General features: G+C 43.1%; 1 protein-coding gene across 1 annotated transcript in view; it reads right to left on the bottom strand.

Annotated features, from left to right (window-relative positions):
• Positions 1–15,102, bottom strand: part of ONECUT2 (one cut homeobox 2) — a 44,916-nt gene extending 29,814 nt beyond the window's left edge. Inside the window, exon 1 of the mRNA XM_024208934.3 lies at positions 13,903–15,102. Within this exon, the coding sequence (XP_024064702.2) occupies positions 13,903–15,052 (1,150 nt within the window). The 5' untranslated portion in view covers positions 15,053–15,102. The remainder of the gene's footprint in view (positions 1–13,902) is intronic.
• Positions 15,103–19,600: the final 4,498 nt, after the last annotated feature.

Below are 19,600 nucleotides of genomic sequence, written 5' to 3'. Positions count from 1 at the left end.
GGAGAGCAGAATTGTGATCAGTGTATTTGGGGATCAGACGGCGCAATAAGGTAGGACTAGAGGTTGCTTAAAAAAGCTGGCACATGATAAATGCAATTTATCACATGGCAACACAATTTCTTACATGGATGACAGGTACTACCCACCAATCCATATCTGGTGAGGCTACTTCTAACATTTGGAGCCACTAAGCACCTTCGAAACAGTTTATAAGAACTAAGATATTTAGTTCAACATTAAAAATACAATTCAAGAGATTATTATTATAAATGTATGCTCTTTAAAAATATTGAATGTATTTCCATTAATATTTATATATGTTGTTACTTCTTAATTTTGAGCTACATTTACAGGAGATAAAATATGTAGTCCCACAAATCCATTCAAAAATTTAGCTAAAATATAGACAGACATACTGACATAGATGGTAAAAATGCACCAATGAACAGTGAATCATGATGCACTCAAAGACCATCTAGAGGATAAGGAAGTCATAGCAAAACTATATTCTTCTTCTTACTGCTGAAGGCAGTGAAATAAATAGAAATGTCTGTGTTTGTCCTAGAAATTGCACCAACAGGTTTCTCCTTATCTAAATAAGAAACATGTCCCAGTATCCTAACCAGCATTCCTAACCCCTTTCTAGCTCTTTATTAAACCAGCCCTCAAAGGGCCTACTTAGCAACATCCCAGGGAGAAGAAAGAGCCTCTAGGACTTAGCCCTCTGGTCTGCAGGAACATGCAGATCTGGGGCCACACAGTCGCATGCTGGTCCAGCTCTTACTCCACGTGGTCTCTTGGAAAGAACACTGGCCTGATATTGTTGAGGTTGCAAAGCAGTAACTGTTCATGGTACTGAAATTAACATGAAGATCCAGTTGCAAAAAGTATTTGTATGCCCGGTATTACGTGCAAAGAAATGCAAGCACAAACTTGCCTTCCACACAGCTACGGCATTCAGGACGTTTAGTTCACATTGCCAAAGAATGCTATTATGTATCCCACTGTGCTCCTCTAATTTCTCTGTAATTGCTGTTAAGATGTCTTAACTTTTTAATGAATTTAATGTCATGAACTTCTGTCTGTTATCGTCTTCCTTTGTTTATAAAAAATTTCATATTGAATTTTCTAATCTTGGTGAATATCTTATATTGGCCACAGAAGTTCCAAGATATTGCTCATTACATACAAACAAATGATTTTACCATACAGCAATTAAGCATAGTAGCAGCAGATGAAGCATTTCAATCTCGGGGAAATCACCACTGCATCTATGTAGCAGGTAGGCAGTTGATAAAAGAAAGACGAAGAAGAGCTTTCTTGGGTGCTGGTTCAAGACTGTGGAACAAACTTCCACAAGAACAAAGTACCACCACAAACCTCACCTCTTTCTGTACCAAATGCAAGGTATACTTCTTTGACCTTGCCTTTGCTAATAGCAATATATATCTATCACTTAACAACAACTACAATAATAAAAGCCATTGCACACACAATTTCTCCCTTGGAAAAAGCATGAGAGAGAGAGTGAGAGCAAACCACACATGACAGATACTAGCCATATCTCTTAATACACCTCTGGAAGGTGCTCAGATACCATGGGGTTGAGGGTGGTCTAAGAACCAGAACAGGATAGAATAGACTTTGCTAGCAATTGTGCATACAGTGAATGTTGTTCATGGCTAAGATTTTCAAAGCAGAATTCTTATAGTCACCTCAATCCTTATTTAGGCCTCTATCTAAAAGTGGCCTGATTTTCAAAGATGTTGAGCATCCACAGCTTCCTTTGACTTTAATGGAAGCTGCTAGGCCCAGATGTTCCTCCCACTGAAATCAATGGGATTTAGGCACCTAAATCCCTTAGGATCTTGGCCTCAGTAACTTTCAAAAGTGCTGAGTACTAATAGCTTCCATTAAAGTCAATGGAAGCTGTGCATGCTCAGCACCTTTGAAAATTAAACTTCCTTTATTTAGGTGCTTGAATATGGATTTAAGTGCTTAACTTTTTTGGCCCACTTTCTGAAGATAAACAGCTTATAGATAATACACCAGAAAATATCATAATGCCACTATATAAATCCAAAGTACACCCACACCTTGAATACTGCATGCAGTTCTAGCCAGCCCATCTCAAAAACCATATATTAGAATTGGAGAAGGGCAACGAAGGTGATTAGGGGTATGGAACAGCTTCCATACAAGGAGAGATTAAAGAGAATGGGTTCACCTTAGAAAAGAGATGACTAAGGGGGGATATGATAGAGGTGTATAAAATCATGACTGGTGGGGAGAAAGTGAATAAGGAAGTGTTATTTATCCCTTCACATAACACAAGAACTGGGGGTAACCCAATAAAATTAGTAGGCAGCAGGTTTAAAACAAAACATATGGAAGTACCTCCTCACACAGCACACAGTCAATCTGTGGAACTCATTGCCTGGGGATGTTGTGAAGGCCAAACATATACCAAGGATCAAAAAAGAATTAGATTAGTTCATGGAGGATAGGTCCATCAATGGCTATTAGCCAGGATGGTCAGGGATGCAACCCCATGCTCAGGTTTCCCTGAACCTCCAACTGCTAGAAGCTGCAACTGGACGACGGGGGATGGATCACCTGAAATTGCCCTGTTCTGTTCATTCCCTTTGAAGCATCTGGCACTGCCCACTGTCAGATACTGGGCTACATGGACCCTTGGTCTGGTGTGTGTGTGTGTGTGTGTGTGTGTGTGTGTGGCATTTTTTATGTGACAATAAAGCCACCAGTAGGTGGTGCTATGGTTCAGAGCTGGAAGGGACTCCCTTCCACCTCTGTTGGGAAAACAGTAGCTCAGAACTCAATTTCTGTCTCCAGCAGTGTTTGCATATTTGTCTTCATCTTGATCCTGCATTTATCCAGACTATATTCCAAATAAAAGCAATGTTTGCACATTCATGTTTGCTGAAATGCACAGTGATCAAGTGAATATAAATAAAAAGTGGCCAGTGGAAGTATTTTGCATAGATGAATCATTGATGGCATTTTAGTACAAAATGTTTCATCATCAGTTACATGATTCAGCAATCAGGAAATGCAAACAAGTTATGCAAGCACTTTGGTGACCAGCCCAGAAAAAATCAGAAGTATTTACAGAGTGCAGGATTGGTCTTACCCAGTGTTTTGCCCTCCCTCTGAACTATCATTTTTTGTACACTAGGGCTAATTGTGACCCTTGACTTTTCAAAGCAGCAAACAATTTGGATGGGGTTAACTGCACTTGCTGCAAGCCCTGACTGTGTAAACAAATGTCTTATCCATTTTAATAGGAGCACATTATTCTGAGAGCTGATTTTCAGTCCAAGCTGCAGCAGCTGCTCTACAGGTCACTGGTACCAATAAAGCAATTTTCCAATGAGAAAACACTTCTCACCCAAGGGGACTCAAAGGTTTTACCAGGCATTTCATAACCAAGTTGAGCTTGGTAACTTACATAAGACTTTGTAATGAGAGCAATTTTAATTGCATTCTTCATATGTCTGCTTACCTTACATTTGGTGCAGTATTTGCTTAACAGAGATTTGGTCTACCTTCTAAGTGATAATATTCTGACTTTTAGTACTTCGCAGGCAACACAGACATTAGGATATGGCTTTGTGTTCAATTAACCTGAACCATAGTTGAACTCTGCCCTTTGAACTCCCTAAACAGATAAATGCATTAACTCACCTAGGGATCATTAATATTTTTCATCGTGACAAAAATTTAAGAACTGCACAATTAAGCCCAGATCAAATAGAGAATTAAAACAGAATGTCTCCTTATTTGTTATTCATGCAGTTAAAAGGCCACAGAATTAGTGAGTCTGATCTAGCAGATTAGTGCTGTAAGCGAAAGGGCCTTTCACAGTCTGTAGTTATTGGAATTAGCACAACACATTAGCATTATCCAAGGAATGTAGCAGTCATTCCTGTACTTTGTCTTACAATCCTATGGACTCTTTCCAGGGCCCATCTAACATCATATCTACCCCCAAAATGCCACATGAAAACTCTTTGGAAGAGATCTCAGCAGGGGCAAATGGTTGCAAATCCATTGGTTTCAAAATATTCTATACTTAAATAGAGCAGTTCAAAATTCTGGCTTGGACATACATTTGAAAAACCAATTGGCACTGAAATATAAGTGAAAAACTCATGTATTAAGACTAACTTACAATTTATAAGAATATTTGTACATGTGCTTTCCAACATGTAAATACACTAAAGACTCAATAAAAATTAACATATCTGAAGGAGAAATAATTGCACATTTTGGCAAATATTTTAGGGCTTGGCCCTGCAAGTCCTTTCTCAGCCAAAACTCCCACTGACTTCAACATTGACTTCAGTGGGAGATTTACTGGGACAAAGGCTGCAAGAGGGGCCCTTAGTTTTCTAATATTTAAAATCCCATTGTATTTTTCTATCTTGCCGTTTATTTGGATCTCAGGTTTAATGCTGCCATACTACCCTAGATGAGACCACTTAAAAGAATATTGCATGCATGAAGGATAAATCTATTGAACGGGGGGTCTTTAACTATGTGGTTTCCTTAAAGGGAAAGATTGGATCAATAGGATCAACACAAAAGGTTTCCCTGGCCCTGCATAAAACAGTAAAGAGCTTCTCTTTTCACTGGTTTAACTTTCCTCTCTGACAAATGCAAATCAGTGGATCTGTGTTTACAACAGATTCTCTAACAGACTCAGAGAATTCCCGCTTAAACCAAGGGGATAAGAAGTTTGCCAGTTGAGGGGGTTGTACTGGAAACTGGGCAGAAGTCCCAGGGTCATATCAATTTGCATAAAATGGAGCAGATTGAAGCCGCCCTCTTATATTTAATGTGAAAGTCTGGTCCAAGGATTTAGGAACGTTGGAACCTACAGTCAACACAGGACATGCTTGCATCATAATTATTATTAATTAACATTATTGTTATTATTTTTAATAAATTGACTTTAGCCATTCACTTAATGGTATAATTAACTAATTAATAATACAGGCACCTGCGAACACTGCACGAAAGTACATTTAAATCAGTAAAATTCAAAAAGGGTAGTAATGCACAATCACTAAACAAATAGCCTGCTCCTGCTCCCACTGAAATGAATGGAAGCTTTGCCAATGACTTCAGACAGAGCAGGGTCAGGGTCTGAGGATTCAAACCAATGTACTGGGCCTAACTCTGAACTCTTACTTGTTTTGCACCAATGTAAATCCATTGACTTCAGTAGCGTCGCAGCTACTGCACTCTGTGTCAGGGAGATTAGAATCAGGTCCAAAGAATCCAAACCAAAACCAACTGACTGGGGAAGCTGCTGGGCAACTCTGTAGAACCAGCACTTTGGTCACTCCTGAGCCAGCAGTCCTCAACAGGCAGGACTCCAATTGCAAATGGCTATTTTATTATTCATAAGACCTGATCCTGCACTGTTTATTCAGGCAAAAGTCCCGTTGGCTTCAGTGGGACTTTTGGTTGAGTAAGGATTGCAGGTTCCTGGTCAATATAATATTAACAGAAATGAATCGATGACGGGGGTACCTACATTACATATTGAGATGATAAACACGCTGAAAAAGGGAGGTGGATACACACGAATGCACATTCCTTCCTCGTTAAAAACAAATATAGTTATTTTGTCCTCTATAAAAAGTCTGATTCTTTTTCCTTAAATGTTCCCGTTCCCTTTCCTGGTTCCATATGATTAGTACTTGTGACATGCTCCAAAGTAAATATAGACTATATACATTTAAACTATTTTCTTCCTACAGGAAAAAGTATATGTATATTTGATTACACGAGCTAAGGTCCAAGTGCGATTAAATTACTTTAGAGGTATGCTTATAACCCAAACAATGTCTGCCAGTTTTCATGAGAATAATTCATCCTAAAATGATATAGAGCAGCCCTGCATGAATACAAATATGTCTTCCCTTTGAATATTTTGGGCCTGATTCTGCAGGCCTTACAAAGAAAAAATTCCCAATGAAAACAATGGGAGTTTTATCCTGGTAAGCATTGCAAACTGGCCCCTTTGTGTGCAATGCGGTCTATAAACTCTTACAGCCATTTTTAGACATTCTGACAACTGTTATTTGAGATTCTGGCCTTTCCTTAGAATATTACTATCTCAAGCGTTGTCCTTTTAATACATATATGACCTCACACTATAGAAAACTTTTGGAAAGATTTGTACACACATGCACACACACTGAGACAATGGAAATAATGTTCTTGTATTTTCAAAACATTTGATGAACAACTAATTCGTTAACAGAGACATGGGAGCCAAATCTTGGCCCTATTAAAATCAATTGCAAAATTAATGGGATTTGACCCATAGCAATCTATGTATAGTGAGCTTTGGCTATAGTTCCCTAGTTCAATAAATCTGAGATCATGACTGAAATCTGTACCACCTGAGCTTCTTCTACATCTCTAAGAGCTGGGCAAACACGGCAGATAGTTTTATATCCAGGGGTTGCACGGAAGGCCATAAAGCTATTAAGCAATTTTGATAATTCAAGTACAGAAACGGTTGGAGATGAGCAACCGACCTCTTCATAATCTATGAAAAAAATAAACACTAGGTACAGCCACACCACTAGCGTTACCTGACAAGCAGGGCCGGGCTTCTCCCGGTTAGTTACATTTGAGAAGAACTGGCAGGAAAGAGGACAGCATGAGGTGCTCGTGTTATTGTAACCTGAGCCGCGTTTGGGTTCTTCCTCTCATTCAAGGGGAAAGTCGGGGTTGAAAGAAGAAGAAAGAGGAGAAAGGAAAAGCAAACACGGAGGCAATGAGACTGCACATTCACACGTGCTAGCCAGAAATCAATGCTCCAGAGAACGCTGCCATTTACAAAGGTCCTTCCCCGCTGTGAATCTCTCCGGGCCTCCTTACGCGGTTCTCCTCTCTCCGGGAGAATCAGGCGCCAGGCTGGACGGGCACATGGCAGGGATGGGTGCCGGGATGGGATGTGCGTGAAACAGGGCACTCCTGGCACGAAAGGTCTGCCCTCTACGTGCTCCCTGAACCGGTGGGGCTTCCTGCTCCGTGTTTACAATGCAAGCAACAAAATGCTTAGGCCACGGTTACAGAAAGTGGGCTGCTGGAGGGAGGGGGTAGGATATATAAGCAATAATTAAATATATCCCCCCCACACACAAAAACCCATCGGGACGTTTCACTGTTACCACCTGAGCTCAGGGAGTAAACGCGCCCCGGTTTTACCGGGGAGCCAGAGCACAGTATAGTTAGACCATCTGTATCTTTCAGCCCATCCGCACGCTCCGATCCGCTCGGAGTTTTCGCATGTTTACAAAGCATCCCGGATCCGTGGAGGTGACCCCTTCCTGCACCGAAAGTGCTGGGGGGGGGGGAGGGGATTCGCGTTTCCAGAAAGCAGCTAGTTCCAGCGTCAATGCGATTGGAAGGAGAAGCGGGAGGAATACACTCGTGGCACGGCTGGAAACCCAAAGCTGCCTTTCCCCATCGTGTCTCATCGGACACTGTACACGGGCTACTGTGCTAAGCCGTTCCCCTCTTCTACACACGGCGAGCTAGGATCTCCCAGCAGCCCGGCTCAGATCAGCTGAAAACCACGGCTTTGGGGACTTGCCAAACTATTCCGTGCCGGAGGCGACAAAAATTAAACGACAAACAAGTCCCTTGCAGAACTCGCTCTGTTCCAGAGGATATCCACCTACCCACGAGGGAAAAAACACCTGGAGAGCACCATTTAGAAGGAGAATCGGGGGGCGATAGATTTATCGTTGTTGAGTTTTTATGTTTGGTTTTAGTTTGTTATACGCAAAGTTTTTTTTTTTAAAGAATGCTTGGATACTTCCAATTAAAAAACACAGACAATTCTTTAGTTGGCGATCTAAACACCCTTAAAAACGAAATATCAAAACAAACAAACAAAACCAAAGAACAAACAAACACACAAACGCAAAACCCCGACATCCATCTCATTTTGAGGCTCCATCTTAGCCACAAACAAACAAACTCGGATCAATTGTATACATTTGATTTTGTTCTGAACTGAAATATTTTTTGGGAGAAGGGTGGAAAGAACTATATAGCAAGAGCATGTGTGTTGTGCATGAGTGTGCGACACACACACACCGAGAGAGAGAGAGAGAGATCAAATATATAAATTTTTACCTAAACCTCAAAAAATATATATTCAAGTTTAAAGTTGGAATGTCCTCCTTATTCACAATTGTGGGTAGGGCTTTCAGATGCCACAGTCCTTCATTTAATGGAGTCAAGAAGTGAAATAATTTCCATTCCCTAGTGGCTAGACTACACAAGGATGTCAAGGAAACCCTTAACGCTGAAACTTTTGTGTTTTGGTTTCATCGGATCGTTACCCCCAACATATTTGGCTGTGCTTTTAAAAAACTGAAACTTTAAAAAAATGGGCACAAAGAGGTAGAAAAACAGAATGAAGGCCGATTATTCAGAAGAGTTTAAAATGTTTGTTATTGCTCAGCGAGCAACTGTCTACTGTGTAATTTACCTGTGTAGGGAGTTTTTAAATCCCTCTGTATTGATCTAAGAGCAGAAACCCCTTGTTAGCTCATGTGACTAGTTAAGGCTGGGATGCTGTATTTACATGGACATCACGTACACAGTCATTTATAGTATGCAGAGTTTGTAAGCAAGTTAGGGAAAGCAATGACTGCGCATGCACAGCAGCAACTTTCCAGATTTGGGGGCTGAGAGAAGGAATTGGGAAGAAGGGGTGATGGAAGCCCCACTTCAATCTGTCTCCATTAGCCTGCTCAACGTCATGCAGTGTCAGACACCTTCTGTTCGGAGCTGGGAGCTTTCACACTGAGAGCCATCTCCTAGGAAGATGAGACAGGCACAGGGGTCATTTTTGTACTGGCCCAAGTGAAAAGCGTCCCCTCTAACGCCGGCCTTTCCTTCTGCTAGCTTAGTACCGCAATGAAGTGAAGCACCCAGCCGTATGGTCACCTCTTGGCATCGCTCCTGGGGAGAGCGAGCCCGAGGCCCGAGCCGCCGCCTGCTTCCCCACGGGGCTGCAGGATCGGCTCCCTCGGGGAAGCGAAACCTGGTTTGTAGGGTGACTCTCCATGTTGGCCATTATCTTTCACAATCTGCTTAGCCAACGTTTGGGGAAGATTCGCAACTAGGCATGGGGGGAGGGAGGGATTGCGAGACACACACGCACACATGGGGGAGTCTTGTGCTGGGAAAGCCAGCGCCATCAGCTTTACTGGAAGCAAGCCGGATCAGGTTCCAGATCAATGAAAACTGGGTCCACACGTTTATGTTACTGTTGCCAGCATTAATGCTCTTTTAATCTTCTAAACATTATCAGCATCGATCTCCCTCCATATACACATTGGTTTGAGAAAAGTGACATAACCACATGGCTGGAAAGACTGGAATAAAAATAAATGTTGGAGCCTTCTCGCTTGATGGGATCCTGTTCCCCGGGTTGTTTCGCGTGTGGTGTTCTCTCTAGCCTACCCTCAATGCTCTCAGGGACCCAGCACTAATGCATATTAGAAAGGTGTTATTGATTCACAGGGGACTCGAAAAGACAAGGACAGTAGTGAGCTAGCTCTTCAATTATTAATTTGATCAGCTCATCAAGCAAAAGTATGTCTGTGTTATGTACAAATGTTAATACACGTTTCTATAGGGCGCAAGGTGCATATTGACTACAGTGACTTGACACCGTAGGTACAGGATTATGTTTTGCATTGGTTATAATAAAATATTGCAATATGATATTATAGTATAAGATGTGGCTACACATATAGGCAATATGTCTAGTCCCATATGTGCAGCTATATCTGAGATTCTGTGGGTCCACACACAAACATAAACCTATTCATAAATATCTATTCTCTCACTGAAAGAGTTGCAGAGAAATGTGAACGCTCTGTCTAATGTCATTACAGGAATGGGTTAAAATATTAGAAAATCTTATCCATAATCATTAACAACTATTAAATGCGTCTCTTTACATCTTTCCTACCCTCTCTGGGTTTAGCTGGAAGGAGTGCGGTTAGCATCAATGAACAGGGCTTCAAATATGAAAAGTTAGAGCCCAATCCTGCCGTCCCAGAAAGCAGCAGAAATCCCATTGACTTCAACAGACTCAGGATAGGGTCTGGAATGTGGATAAACATGATTGCTCTTGCCTTTGGTGTCAAAGGGACCGTGTGTATAACTGTGCCGAGAAAATAGCGTCAGTTACAGGGATCTCGAGTGTGCATCCGCCATGCGAACGGCCCTCTTTTGTCGAGGGACAGAGGCTGGGACACGTTGGACGTTAATCGAAATGACAATGTCCTAAATGAGCTATTACAGATCACTGCAGGAAAAGTCACATGTTAGAATTAGCGCCACAACAGTTACCCCCCAATGAAAGCTATAGCAGATGACTGGCTTTAGTTTTAATGTCTTCCCCGATGTAGATAAGGCAACTGGCATATTCGTCACCTCATTATTGTATGCAGATCTCCTCTCTGCCTTCACTAGTGATGTTTCCCTAATTGAAAATCGTTCAATTTCGTGTGCGCGCGCGTAAGTGATTGTATCACAAAGGTGAAAACCATTAACGCGTGAGCTCTCCCGCTTCGAAGGCATCATAATTTGATTAGTAACATTACATGTACATCCCACCCCTCGAAAGCCGCCTTCCGAAAAGATCCCAGAATTGATTCTACTTCTCCCCTGTGATGCCAAAGCCCGTTTCTTTCCAGGAGCACATCGCCGCAGACAAACACAGACTCTGCAGCGAGAGACATTCATAATGCTGAAAAGGCGAAGGAATAAATACACCCCCCCCCATCTCGCCCTGGTGTGTTAGAGAAGATACCATGAATTTTTAATAGCCTACGGAGTCAAGAACAAAATCACCTTCCCAGTCCTGTGCTCTTTCCCCCTCCCCCAGCCAGACGAGGCCACTGGAATCGAAGGGGGAAAATAACCAAGCCCACAGCACTGCTGTAAAAATGAATGTACCCAGGTGGCTCTGGGCCGCCTCCTTCCCCCTGAAAATCTCTAAGACCCTTCGTGGTGGATTTAGATCCGAAAGCCCAGGCTCCGGGTTTGTGCCTGTTTAACCCAAACGAAAGTGACGCTGGCATCTCCAGTTGTGGGGCGTGCAGAGATTTCTATCAATAATGCATGGAGAGATGGCTTCTGTTCTCCCCCCCCCCAGCCCCAATCCCTGTAGCTACACTGAGTACATACTACCTACTTACCCAAATCCCCGCTACGGCATATTTTACAACAGGAGAGTGATCTATTGACCAAAATATAGTCTCCTATGATATACAGTAAGCCCTTAACACACTTGTTGTTGCTAATAAAACCACACAATAAATGGCAAAATCTCACCTTACTTTAGATACTAGATACAATCCGGATACTTGTATGCATCTATTTAAACGCCTCTCAAGAGCAATGTATTTTATATGCTTCTTTTCTTTATTCAGGACTTCAAGTGAACGATTACACCGTATCCTGCAATTTTAGCAACTCTGACCAATTCCAAACGGTATCTCTACATGAATCCGAATAGAGCCCTAACTTCTCTCTTTTGTACATTGCACTTGGGGAAAAAATCGTGGTTCACACAAAGCTTGCCATATCAGCTACACTACTACCAAAGAGACGCACTGCAAGAGTCCCACTGACCACTGAGATAGGCCAAAGAGATCTATTCACTCAGGACTTCTCACACATGAATTGTCCCTAAGACCGAATGAGAAAAGAGGAAGGGAGTGGAACTTGCCTTTCATTGTATAGTGTTTCCAAACTGCATTGTTAGAAAGTGTGCCAACTACACACACACACACACACACACACACACACACACACACACACACACACAACTAGAAACAAAGGATTTCAAATCTCACACGAGGTTTCAATGGGACATTGTTAACAACAATAACGCACACAACTCCCCCTACCTTTTGCGTTTCTTTCCATGATGTAGTGTGTAATATAAAATAATAGTAATAATAATAATATTCAATAATTATAATTAGTAAGAAATCATCTCAGAAGCTCCAGAAAGAAATTCACTCAGTATTTGACACAACCAGGAAACAACAACAACAATCACCCCACTGCGCACAAATGGAGGGTGGATTTTGAAGCAAAAAGTAATCTTTCCGAAAGGTTGTTTCCTATTTACCCTCTGCAAATCAATAATACCAAACGATTAATTGCTACAGATTGGAATCAATCCAACCACAGGTGAACGAGGCAGTTGTCAGAGTAGAAATCTCTTCTAAAATGCATTTGTAAACATGCAGCTGTCACATTATAAAAATGAGCCACACACACTATTATATATATCTGTATAATGGGAACAAGTTTGTGGTAAAGGGCTAGTATGTGTCAAAAACAGGTTGCCAATATTTTATGTTATATGTTAAAATGTGATAGGACAGTGAAGCAAATTCTAATTAATGCAGATATGTTAATTCTTGCCTATATGTCTTTCTTTCCAGATGTAGAGCAAAAGCAATGCTGAAAGGACTGCAGATATTCATCTAGGCAAACACTTTCTCCTCACTGTGTGAAAAGAGATCTTCCCCCAGAATATAGGTTTTCCCAATCTTAACAAGTTTATTTTTGAAGCATAAATACTCTATTGGTTCGCTCCTCCACTGCACACTATATCAAGGAAAGAAACATCTATACATAATCCCATGTACACTTTTCCACATAGCGATTTATTTTTCAACCATCTGTATTATTATCCCCCACTTCCCTAAAATAGCAACCTTAATGGACGATTTCTTGTAATCTTAGAACAATAGAGGGTTGTACTTCTCTTTGATTACAGCAGAGGGAGCACAAAACAGCTCACCTCACATTAGAACAATATACCAAGTGTGATTGTCTTCTCCCTCGGCTTCAAATCCATCTCTGTGCTCTGTACAAACCTAAGCGCCCGTGTATGCAAAGAGGGTATTGCAGCCTTATACTTTTAGATGCAATAATCTATAGTTTAATTTCTCGGCACGTAATTTATCACACACCTAATGTGCTTCCTTTCACTGAGGAATCTAGGAGACTTTGAAATGACTCACACAACCTCGGCAATGCAAAGGAAATACACATTTTGTGATTTGTCTAATAAATGCGTTGATGCGACAGCTACTACTACCAGAAATGAAAGATACTGGTGCTAAGGGTGAAAAAATCAAACTGAAGCACTCAAAGCCGGGAGAACAGCTATTCTAAAACCCTCTCCCACAAAATGCGCCATTCTTTATAACAGATTTCCCAGGATCTGATGCTTTTTCCTCTCCTAAAATTGATGAAATACATCAGACACCACCCCGGGACCTCTCGTTATGTCCAAGGAAGTTTTCCGAGAGAAATAAACAAAACAAAACACCTCTATCCTAGAAATAAGGATACAATGTACCTTCCATACATCCTTACTGTGGGTCAAAACTGAAGAGCCTTTTGCTGGCTGTATTAGGGATTTTCCAAGTGCAATAGGAAATGTCAAAACCTCGGCACTATTCTAGGCTAGATCATGTGTAAAGATTACAGAGCAGGGTGAAAACAAAACATCCGAACCATTGTCCTCTTAGCAGTGCCATCACACAAGCCTGTCTGGTAGCACCCAGTAGCTCGAAGTAGTCAAATTAAGAATATTAAAGGGAGACATTAAATCAAGACAAGGGCAATCTATTCATCGTGAATGAAGCTCCTTTAAAAAAAACAGCCTCTTGAATACATCAAGCACTAGGCTATGCCTAAAGTCTGTACCCGCAGCATCCCATTACACTTTTCAGTGGCTCTTTCGCTGGGACACTTTGTCTATTTGCATGTGCACATAGTATTATCGGTGCCAGAACTCACCTGCAAGTCTTAAGGCTGACATTCTCTGGAACTCGGGTTCCTGCAGCCATTTCCACATTCTCCTGAACGTCTCCCTGCCAGATTTCAGCTTACTCCAAGGTTTAGGGTTCCTTAGAAGGTCTGAAAGGGTCCCCTGAGAACGGCACAGCACCCTCTGGGCAAAGATCGCCTGGGGGATGCTATAGCGCTTCAGCTCTGCAGTGATCCTTTGGGCCACTTCTTTGGTGTTGATCTCTTCTAACTGCCCAGAGTTGTTAACTTGAGATCCAGAGGAGGAGGGCGGCCTTTCCCGGCTGGAAGCCAACACGGGCCCGTGAGGCTGAGCATGGCCAGGGTGTCCAGGATGGTGCATACCGGTTAAGTGGGACATCATGGCCGCAGGGGGGGTAGCCAGCCCCCGGGAGAGGTGCTGCTCACCCCTGGCCAGCATGGCAGTGTGGGCATCAAAGTTGGGGCTGAGCATCTTGTCGTGGCTGGGGGGTCCATAGTTATGGAGGCTCTGCTGGGTGTTGTGGATGGACCCCAATCCGTTGCCCAGGGGGGTGCCAGCCAAGGGGGACAGGCTCTGCCCCATGCCGGACATCTCCTTGTAGGGGCTGTAGAGGTTGTTCATGGCCGGCAGACCCCTCTCGTCCCTCATCAGGGTGAAGCTCCCGCTGACATTGCCGGAGAGGCGCTGGTGGTGGTGGTGATGGTGGTGGTGAGCATGGGGGTGGTGGTGCGGGTGGTGGAACTTGTCGGAGACGGTGGAGATGGGCGGCAGGGGCTGGAGTGGAGTCAGAGTGGTGTAGGTGCTGCTCATGCCCATGCCAGGGGGCGAGGAGTCACAGGGCATGCTCATGGCATGATGGAGGGGGATGGACAGCTCCGGGCGGTAATCCCCTGCCCCGTCTAGCAGGGAAGCCATGCTGGACACCATGGCCGAGCGGGAAGAGGCAGAAGCTAAGTCCTGGTGCGAAGGAGGAGGATGGACCCGTAGCGATCCGGCGCTGCGGCTGGGGTGGTGCGGGCTGGGGCTGCCCAGCAGATCCTGCTCATGGCTGGCTGCCCCATGCAAACTGCCCAGACTGTCCATTGTCATCTCCGGGTTCATGGCGCAGGCATCCAGCTCTTTGGTGAGGCATCGATAGGCGGTGTAGGCAGTCTTCATTCAGTCCATGGGGGTGCTGGGCTGGCGGGATGCTCGGGGCGGGGGGGGGGGGGAGAATATAAGGCCTCTCAGTTGTGTGTGTGTATGTGTGTGTGTATGTGTGTGTGTGCGGGGGCGGGGGGAAGGGTGTGTGCGTGCGTGTGTGAGTGCGTGTGTGTGTGTGTAGGGGGAGGCGGGGGGAAATCACCAGTCTCTATCAGCCGGGCCAGCGCCGTTCCCTCGCCATGTCCTAGCCCTTTCCTCCTCTTACGTCTTCTGTTTAGGTAGCTGGAGCTGTCCAGAGTGGGTTTGCTGCTCAAACAACCTAGCTTAGCCCGGCTGGGCAGGGCTTGGGCCAGGACTGACAGGCAGCCCAGCCAGAGGCCAGTGAGGGAATGCTAAGCCCTCGCTTTGTCGGGGAAAGCCCTCCAATGGGCAAGGGGATGGGTGGGACTGGAGGCTTAAAGCTTGGCTGAGATTTCAGAGCTCCTTCTCCCCCCCCCCCCCCCCCACTGGAATCAAACGTCAAGGAGAGAGCGAGCGAGTTGAAGATGCAGCGTCCCCCTTGTCCAGGGGAAAGGCAGGCGCTGTGTCTCCACGGGGAAAGCGCCCCCCCCCAGCAGCTGCGAATCAGGACGCAGAATTTGCTCTCCATAATAGTCAAAAGTAAGATGCTACAATCGTGACTTGACACAAATACTCGTGTGAGCGACCGTTTGCTGCTGCCTGGTAATTCGGTGTCACGGTGTAATACAGTGTAATTAAGCGCACCCCCCTCTGAACTGTCTCTACTACACCGGGCTTGCCAACCGATGGTCAGTATTTTAACCCCGTCACAAAGTCGGGGGGGAGGGAGGGGGTTGCGTTTGCACATCGCCCGCCAACTTAGTACAGAGGCATTGTTTTAATTATGCAATTGCTCAAGTTTATTCTCATAAATCGCTCGTTTGTTACACTATTCTGTCTCTCTGGATCCCTGCAGACTGCAAAACAAAGCTGGAGCTCTGGGCACTTTAGAGATGAATATTTTAAACAAAAGTGAAGGACTCTGTAAAAACAATGCCCCAAAAGAATCTAGCTACATGTTCTAATTACTTGTAGTAACAAAGTTTTGCAGCCCCCCCCCCCCCCCCCCCCCCCCAGTTCTGCAGCACGTCTGAACAGCCTGCTCCAGGCTCATTTGACTTTTTAAAAAGCTGTGCACCACTTTTTTCTCCCAAGAAAAGCCAGGCATTATGCAGCACACGCTGCCATATGGCTTTGAAATCTCTGCGTTCCAGAAGGTAATACACTTTTTGCCTAGTCCTAATTCTGTTCTGAAATGGATCAGTGGATGCTGAAGGCATGACCAGGGCCTGTCTTTCAGTTTCCCCTCCTCTCTTCAAAAGCCCCTCTACATATCTATTCCTTGAATCTGTGTCCTCTGTAAACCGTGAAGAAAGACAATCACCAAGAGAAAGGGCATTTCAGCCAGCAGCCCCTGCCTGCCCCCCAAAGTAACAGATTCTTGAGGAGCAAGTTGCTCTCCCTGTGTTATTCTGGAGGTTTGAACAGGCTGAGGTTGCGCAGATGTTGCCTTTGTTTAAAGAGACAGTAATTAAGGGCAGGGTGGACATAAGTTTGAAAAGCGTGACCTATTTTCTTTTGATCAGCTGTCAAAAGAAGAGCAGGGGGTCTTCTTAAGACAGCCCCTTCCAACCACTTCCAGCTGTTAGAGAAAACTTGATAAGAAAAGAAGGAAAAGTGCCCAAAATACAGTATGTGGCATCTTGGCTAGAAAAAGATTTGATTCATTTGGAAAACACTTTGACTCTCCCTTGACCTTTCCCTTTCTCCTGCTAGCTGCACAGGGAGAAAACGTCCCCTCACATGAATATACAGTAATGTTACGGGGTCAACTTTAGAGTTCTGGTCAGTGGAAGTATTCTCTTAACTGACCCTTCCTTCCCTCTTGCACCAGATCTATTTAGTAAGTTGTTTCATTCTCTATGTTTATAAAGGTGGATCGCCTTGGTTGTCAGGCATCTCTAATTCACTACAAAAGCTCATGCTATTGCAAGCTCTCAGTTCCTAGATGGTTGGTGTCACCATTGATACCCAAGGCGCTTGTACATTTCCTGAAGCATTTCATGAAGTTTTAAAAAAAGCCATCCTGAAGTACAGGTGCTCTTAATGCCTTTTGTAATCTGTGCTTCATATGCAAAGGTCTAGACCCACTAACTTCACACTGGCACAAATAAGCTCTTCTTATATCAATACATTAGCATATTATTTCTCTTCTTTTTCTGGGAGTGGTTTTGAGGTGCGGGGGTGGGTTTGTGCAAACTAAAATAAACCTATTTTCTATCATGATCAAAATGTACACTGTGAGCTGCGCTCCTGGGCTTGGGAATGATCACGTGTGATAGAGTTTAAAGGTGAGTTGTTGCATGCTCCCACCTCCGGATCAATACTGGGTTTCTCTGTGAAATCATGCAATCTTATTTCTTTCTTTGTGTATCAACCGGGCACGATTTCGACAGGTTTCACGTTTAGTTTCTAATGGAAACGGGACATTTTGTGGTTTACCCTTAGCAAACATTTACACGAGAGATGCACAGCCTGAATGAACCACAGGCTAAGGTCCTAATTTTAAATGAACTCTCTCCTCCCCCTTTTAGTAAAATATTGAATTGTGTCTTCCCACTCAGGTTCATTTATACAGTGGCAATTTTGATAGCAGGCACAGTTTTTTAAAGTGTTAACTTATTTTGTGGGTTTTTTAATGGTACCATTAGATGAAAACTACAACTCCAAAGGCCACGAGAAGAGCTTTGAAAACTGCACTTTGCAGAATTTAAGAGTCCATATTTTACTCTTTTGATTCCATTGAGTTTTTTCCCCCGTTTGAATGATTTTTCAATATACTGGTAAACAATGCAGAAAGTGTGATATATGGTCAATACAATTCCCTCATTAATAATATTTGGCCAAACTAGCCTGTAAAATGTTATAGCAAAGCACATTGTAATATTCCACTTTAAATATGACACAGGTTGGAGAGTATAATCACCGTGCATAACAGTGTGATAAAAGTAGACATTATACAAATATTTTGAAAATAAGGTGTTTCATGCTCTATTTTGTTCTTAAATCAAGACCTCAAGCAAATTAATGAGATATAAATACTTTCAACTAGATTAAATATATCAGCAACTAAAGCTTGGCAAATATACATTATTAATGTAAAATAAACTATATATATATAGTTATATATGCAGAAATAAACAAATCTCACAAGTCACATATCTAGATCTGTCTTTACTTATCTTGCTGATAACACACACAACATCTATTTTAGAGACTATTTGAGCCATTTTCAGAATATTCAAAAATGCCTGCAATTCTTTGCCTGTAGAAAGACCAGAAAAAAACATTTATTCTCCAACTAGGGTTATTAGAGAAGCACAAAAAGATACAATAATAGTGAGTTGATTTGAACTACTTTATTTTTGTCCTTACCAAAACCATCTGGCATGTGAGTGCAGGGGTATTGATCAGAATCTGTGTGCTGCAGACCCCATGCTAATCTATAGCGTTACTGGCAATCAGCTTCGCCAATGAATTGCATCTGTCTGTACAGCTATCAAACAAACATCTTCCAAAAAGTTCCCCTTCCCCAGCGTAATCATCCATTCAGGGGTAAGTCAATCCTCTTCCTTTCTGATTCTGCTAAGGAGAATTAGATAGAAAGTTTGTGTTGTTGGGTTTTAAAGGAATGAGAGCATTTTTTCTAGCCAGTGAATGATAATGGTTTTCCAGAAAGGCCTCAAGCGTTTGTATTAATCTGACAACAAATTCAATTTCAATATTGTAGGGGAATTTTTAGGAGAGGCAGAAGAATCATTATACTACCTAAAACTGAAGAGCTGCATTTTAACTCCTAAATTCTATTTTAGTAAGAGGACTATGGTGAAGAGTGTGTATACATTTATATGCATATGTATGGGGGTGTAAACGTACACAGAGACAGACATAATCTCCAAAGTAGATCTGTGTATCTTCTGACACATGTAACTTGATTCTATCTAACCATTCAATAGGTGTAAAAGGAGAGGGAAAGTACATAAAGCCAGCCTTCTAGTGAAAAAATATGTGATCAGCATAGAGACAAAAAAATCATTTAGATCACGAACAAGAATTGTTTCCCTGGGTAACTGTTGGGAGGCGAGGAATGGCTGAAATGTGCAGGATCGCCTCCCTCGTTAACCAAACGCGAGAAGTTTTTTGTTTTGGCTAAAAGTGCAGTTTTTAATCCAGTTGATGCTTGCTATGCTGTTACTTCGCCAGGGCTCATCACCTCGGGGTTGGACTGTAAATACAAGCCGGGAAAGTATTGGACCACCAGACAATGAGTTCTCTTAGCTCCAGGTTGGATCTGGAAGTACCAGAGCGCAACAACCATCGCTCTGATACAACTCTGGCCTTCGCACGGATTTGGGAACTTCCCCCGCTACAACTTTGATAGATGGAAGGGGTTGCGGGGGGTCGGGGGGAGGGGAGCGCGAGAAAGAAGGAGGAAAAAGAGCA

The sequence above is a fragment of the Terrapene carolina genome, unplaced genomic scaffold, assembly GCF_002925995.2.
Source record: "Terrapene carolina triunguis isolate 2854851 unplaced genomic scaffold, T_m_triunguis-2.0 Scaffold69, whole genome shotgun sequence".
NCBI lineage: Eukaryota > Metazoa > Chordata > Testudines > Emydidae > Terrapene > Terrapene triunguis.
This window is presented reverse-complemented; position numbering and strand designations above follow the sequence as displayed.